Raw genomic sequence first — 6,000 nt, 5'->3', positions numbered from 1 at the left:
TTCTGTGTGTGTGCCTTTGTGTTTGGAGCCTCATGTTTTCAACTAAACCTGGAATTATTATTCTTTCCTATTGCCACAGGTGTCAGTGGTACATCAAGTCCAAGCTGAAATCAGAGGGCAAGAGAAGGACACAGTATCAGAATGGACATGGTACATACACACACACACACACACACACACACGTGCACTCTGTCCACCTCTCCTTCTCCTGGGGAGCTGCAGCACTGCATAGTCACAACACACCTGATCCGACTCATCAGCTAATTATCACACCCCCAGGGGCACCAGGTGTGTCAGTGAGAGATGCGGCCACGGCCTCCCGCCTCAGCGCGCTCCTGAAGCTCTGAAACGGGGGGGGGGGGCTAATGCGACTGTCTCCTCCTTCCTCCCTTTGTCCCGGGTGTCTCTGCCACTCCAGTGCCGTTCCCAGGAATAAAGACGTACGTCGATCCAGACACGTACGAGGACCCCTCTCAGGCCGTCCATGAGTTTGCCAAGGAGATCGACCCATCTCGAATCCGCATAGAGAGAGTTATCGGCGCTGGTAGGTGATCTTCTCTCTTCACATCACCTGTCTGCTTTTATATATATATATATATATATTCCTGACAAGTAGACTATATATATACTCCTGACAAATAAAACTCATAGGTTTTTTATTTACTTAGAATAATTTTTACTGAATAATTCCTGGTGTTTAAATAACTTGCAGTCTTCATTTTATGTACAACTGGAGATAAACGAACACAGTAAGAGAATTTACAATTGGAGATTATGAAGACTGGCTTCACTTTGATATGCAGATTGAAGTGTAAAGCTCAGATCTGGAATGAAATTGTCTACTGGCTCATAGTTCAAAAACTGTACCACTGCCACCTAGTGATCTGTTTTTATAAGCACAAGCGAGTGATGTGTTGTGCATGTGCGCGTGTGGTGTGTTTGTGCACGCGCCGTGCAGGTGAGTTTGGGGAAGTGTGCGGTGGCCGTCTCCGCACCCCAGGGAAGAAGGAGACGCCTGTGGCCATAAAGACCCTCAAGGGCGGCTATGCTGAACGGCAGAGGCGGGACTTCCTGCGGGAAGCGAGCATCATGGGACAGTTCGACAACCCCAACATCATCAGACTGGAGGGCGTGGTGACTAAGAGTAAGACACGCCTCCGCAACTTGAGTTCAGAGTTACTTTATGTTTAAGCTTTAGGTAATTGTCGTTGCGTTCGTCTTCGTGACTATATGCATATGAACTCACGCACAATTAGTTGCCTAATGTCTGAAATTGAGCAAATGATGTAAAACAGATTACTCAATTATTAGTCCCATATGGAGATTGTAATCTTATTCTCCAGATCAAAGCAGGAGGCGATTCGTACAGTTGCAGTGAAAAGCAGCAACATGCTGCCGAGTCGCACACAATGCCTCTGATCAGCGTGTTCTCCGCATTTTGGCTGTGGCGTGTCAGACACACGTCTGACTGTCTTACGCCGCGGACGCGCAGCAAACAGACACACCGTAGCCGCAGACAACCACTGCTGCGCTCCGTGCGCCTTGGACCGCAACCTCCCTCTCACCTGCAGACTCCTCCGTGCTGTTTCCCACACCCTCCGTCATGCAGCGCCTTCCCAGCACACACACACACACACACACACTCACACACACACACACACAGCAGGGGTTTGGCTAATCAACCTAATCACTCAGGCAATTGAGGGGGTAATTAAAGGAGTCAAATGGGAGTTTCAGAAACAGCGGTTGCGAGGGATCCGTCATGGGAGCCATGCTGCGTGAAGCATAACCAACACGGCCGAGGCTCCGGCGATGTGTCCCCCACTCTATCGTCCTCACCCTGCTATCCTCATCCAACTGCTGAGAATGATGGCATCATGTAGCAATGTGCAGGAGTTTGACCACCACATTTACTCCTGGGTTTAGGGCGAATTTATGAGTGTAATTTGACTGAGAAATGAATCAAAGTAGACAAAAGCTCCGGTTAAAGTGTTTTCGAGGTGTAACATGGAGCTCTGACACTGGTGCACTCGCTCCACCTGCGACACGTTTGCGCTCCTTCTCAGAGTCTTCCTTCCCTTCACCCAGTTGCAGTGCGCATCGATCAGCCACATCTGTCTCCTCCTCTACCCTTTCTCCGTGTCTGCATTCATACCCTTCATCTATCTCTCTGTGTGCCTGTCCTCCCTTTGCCTGAACGTAATTTCCTCCTTTTTCCTCCCTCTCTCTCTCTCTCGCGTGCTCTCATTTGTTTTATACATTAATAAAGGCTGTGCTGTTTGTGCACACAGGCCGTCCTGTGATGATAGTGGTGGAGTACATGGAGAATGGATCCTTGGACTCTTTCCTGAGGGTAAGAGCAACTCTAAGCCAGCTTAAGTGGACACTCCGCCCAGCGCCGGCGTGAATGAGTGCCGGTAGAGGTCATTTGGCACGGCTTCTACTGCCCAGTCGTCGGTAACAGCATGTTTAAAGATGTTTTCAAGCCTGTATGATGTCTGCCACAACAGTCAGGCGCAATCACTCTTAAAGTGTAAGCCTTACTGCCTTAACAGCTGACACGCAAATGAACTCATTTAAGTTCAGGAGAGATTTTTACGACATACAATACTAACAATCAGGAATCTCGCACATACTTATGACCTCAAACATACTTAAAATAATAGACTATAAACATTTATGGAGCTTGGGGGTTTATAGGGCTATATAGAAGGTATGGCGGGCGCAATGCAAACACATTGTGTTTCCATGAGGGACGATGGCCCAGTGGCCGGTACCAGGCACTGATGGCCTCGGTGATGGGGACAAGCAGCACGGATATGAGAGCTAACGTGAGCGCCGCTGCAGTGTAGTTTATGGTGGCCGTAACCCACTGTGTGAAGATAAAGCCTCTCGGAATGTAGATTCCTCCCTGTCTCCATCTCTCCCTCTCGTCCTCCCTTCTCTCTGTCTGTTATTCTGTCTCCACCCCTCCATCTCTCTTTTCCCACTTCCTCCCTTCCTCTCTTCCTTCTGTTTCTTTCTCTCTCTTTTTCTCTCTTCTCTCTCTCTCTCTCTCTCTCTCTCTCTCTCTCTCTCTCTCTCTCTTACTGTCTGTCTCTTTCCACACAGAAGCATGATGGACACTTCACCGTCATCCAGCTGGTCGGTATGCTGCGCGGGATCGCCTCCGGTATGATGTACCTGTCCGACATTGGCTACGTCCACCGGGACCTGGCAGCCCGGAACATTCTGGTGGATGACAACCTGGTGTGTAAGGTGTCGGATTTTGGCCTGTCCAGGGTGCTGGAGGACGACCCAGAGGCAGCTTACACCACCACGGTGAGACAGGCACACACAGGCGTGCACACCCATGTGCACGTGCACACACGCACGCACACACGCACACACACACACACACAAACGCACTGCTGCCAAATTTTAATATACGTCAGAGAAATGTCATGAAGCTCAGAGTCACACTTCTTAAAGGCAGTGGTGCTCAGCTAGACTGTGCAAATGTCACTTGTATCAGGACTTTTAAAATCCTTCAGTAGTATATAACAAACTTGATCCTCTAGAGTGTAAGAGGACTGCAAGATCCAGTGCTTCAGGCTGATAGTGTAATTGAACTACTGTGCACAGATCAGTCTGGAATAAGAATAAACAAAATCCTCTCATAACGTTCTATAAGAACACACAGTTCACTTGTGTTAGACAGTCAGCCATGCAGTGACTTTCGTATAAAAGCGATCTGCACCTCCGATACTGCCAGTCTTAGCGTTTTGAGTAGATTGAGAGTGGTTTTCAGACAGATGGGTTGAAGTGTAAGAGCGAGTCACAGGGATAAAGGGAGAGGAGTGGACCGGCACAACTGGGAGAGGCCGACTGCTTGTGTGTCACCACTTTTGCAGGGTGGAAAGATCCCTGTTCGCTGGACGGCTCCAGAAGCCATTCAGTACAGGAAGTTCTCCTCGGCCAGTGACGTCTGGAGCTATGGGATCGTCATGTGGGAGGTGATGTCCTATGGAGAGCGGCCTTACTGGGAGATGTCCAATCAGGATGTAAGCTCCGCCCTTGTTTAATACTTATTAACCTCTTTGTTAGCACTTCTTTTTTTGGATCAGGACAACTAAGGAATTTTCCATCAAATGTATGATGTCCATCAAATTGTCCATCAAATGTTGTGTAGTGGGGATATGTATTATTACACTGCTTTGAGCTTTAAAGGAATTCTCCAGTGTTTACAACTTATTCCCTGCCCTGCGACTGTAGCGTGCGGTCAATTACCATGGACAGTAATGTCCTTTTCCTTTACATAAAGGAGTGAAAAAGCTGTTGACTTAAAACACACTTATAATGGAAGCCTAAGAGGAGTTTTGATTTAAAAAAACAAAACTTTAAAATGTAACTATACAGTGCGAATTCAAAAAAACCCAAAAACGTCCACTTCTTACAATAAAGCTGTTAGGAAGAGACAGATATCACAGATTGCCAAGCTTTTTGTATGCAGCTTTATCCATCTTAAATTACAATTTATTTTACATCTATGACTGAGGAATTCAAGAAAGTGTTCTACAAGAATATGTGAGCCATATAAATGTTGGTTGACTGCCCGAGCAGCTGTGCTTGGTTTTCATCATGTGTTTCGAGCCAACAGGATTTCAACAGGGTTCCTGCTCTTAGTCTTACTACAGGGAATCACATAAAACTTTTAGTCTCTGGTAACTGACCATCGAATATGGTAGATACTATTAGACACTATGTAGTAGATACTAATTACACTGAGAAGTGCTGGAGTATGCTTATAATGCAGATTCATAACAATGACATGTTTAATACAGGTTTATTCAGTGTCATAATGTGATCACTAAACCGTCCTTGTCCTCTTATGAATACCAAGTACAGCACTGATGTTTGAATAGCTGATGTTCTCTTATCTCAGGTACATCCAGTGCGCTTTCCCGTACTCGTGTATCATTGCCCGCAATAACACACATAAAGTTGCTACATATTTTATTCAAAGAGCCCTGCTCTGCTGATCTAAGGTCATAAGGTCAGCTCTCTGTGGGACGGCTCCCCTTACAGGTGATCCTGTCCATCGAGGAGGGCTACCGTCTGCCTGCCCCCATGGGCTGCCCCGTGGCCCTGCACCAGCTCATGCTACACTGCTGGCAGAAGGACCGCTCGCGACGCCCGCGCTTCCACGACGTGGTCAGCTTCCTCGACAAGCTCATCCGCAACCCCAGCAGCCTGCTCACACTGGTGGAGGACGTGCAGAGGTAGAGCCCCGCCCACCACTCATCCTGGGGGGCGGGACTTTCCCGCGGCTCAGGCCGCCAAGGGGATACGACCCGGTTTTTTTTGTTTTTGGTTTTGTTTTTTCTGAGGCAGCTTTATGACAAACGTCTATTGAAAAGTCATATAGAAATCAAATTGAATTGGACTGAGTTGATTTGAACTGAATTTAATATACCGTTGAAGTGCCTGGATAAGGGTTTTTCCGGCCTGTTCCCGTGGACCTCATTCATGGCTCCTGCCCTACTCTAACTCAGGGAAAGTGCCTTCCACTAACTACACATCTTAGGGTTAGCCTTGAGCCCTGTTCACACCAAAGGAAAAGTAATGGAACCTTCTAAAATTATTACTGACAGCAGTAGCTATTACTACCATCAATGGTCCCTTCGCACGGAACCACCACCTCAGTGAAATTGACTTTGAAAACGAGCACAACTGCAGAAGCCCCTAACTACAGCATAATGTCCACTTCATTCTGGACTTCATTTGCATAATTTGGAGCCAATCAGTGTCATGCAGCAGTAACATTTACTAGTAATTATGGTTGAATTCATGTTAGATTAGAATGTCAGTCATTTAGTATGTCAGTAAATAGTGGGGTTTTTTTTGTAACATTTACATAGGATGTCACTAGAAATGACAAAGATTAACACAGTCACACAGAACTAACAGGGTAATAATTACCCCTGTCAGTAATAATTACACAGGACCAATTACACAGGG

The 6,000-nt window shown here is 46.9% G+C and overlaps 1 protein-coding gene across 3 annotated transcripts in view; it reads left to right on the top strand.

Moving 5' to 3' along the window:
- epha6 (eph receptor A6) overlaps positions 1 to 6,000 on the top strand; it is an 83,962-nt gene that overhangs the window by 75,289 nt on the left and 2,673 nt on the right. The window contains exons 9-15 of one of the 3 annotated variants that reach the window (XM_081701633.1): positions 80 to 150; positions 419 to 544; positions 959 to 1,144; positions 2,292 to 2,353; positions 3,112 to 3,321; positions 3,894 to 4,043; positions 5,068 to 5,261. In XM_081701633.1, the coding sequence (XP_081557759.1) occupies positions 80 to 150; positions 419 to 544; positions 959 to 1,144; positions 2,292 to 2,353; positions 3,112 to 3,321; positions 3,894 to 4,043; positions 5,068 to 5,261 (999 nt within the window). Of the gene's footprint in view, positions 1 to 79; positions 151 to 279; positions 362 to 418; positions 545 to 958; positions 1,145 to 2,291; positions 2,354 to 3,111; positions 3,322 to 3,893; positions 4,044 to 5,067; positions 5,262 to 6,000 lie in introns of those variants that run through there. The other 2 variants (XM_081701634.1, XM_081701635.1) reach the window with 2 other exon arrangements.

Source organism: Electrophorus electricus, chromosome 18 (assembly GCF_041902795.1).
Source record: "Electrophorus electricus isolate QZ-2024a chromosome 18, ASM4190279v1, whole genome shotgun sequence".
In the NCBI taxonomy this organism is placed as follows: domain Eukaryota; kingdom Metazoa; phylum Chordata; class Actinopteri; order Gymnotiformes; family Gymnotidae; genus Electrophorus; species Electrophorus electricus.
Note: the sequence above shows the minus strand (reverse complement) of the source record. Positions and strands in the feature narration are given on the sequence as shown.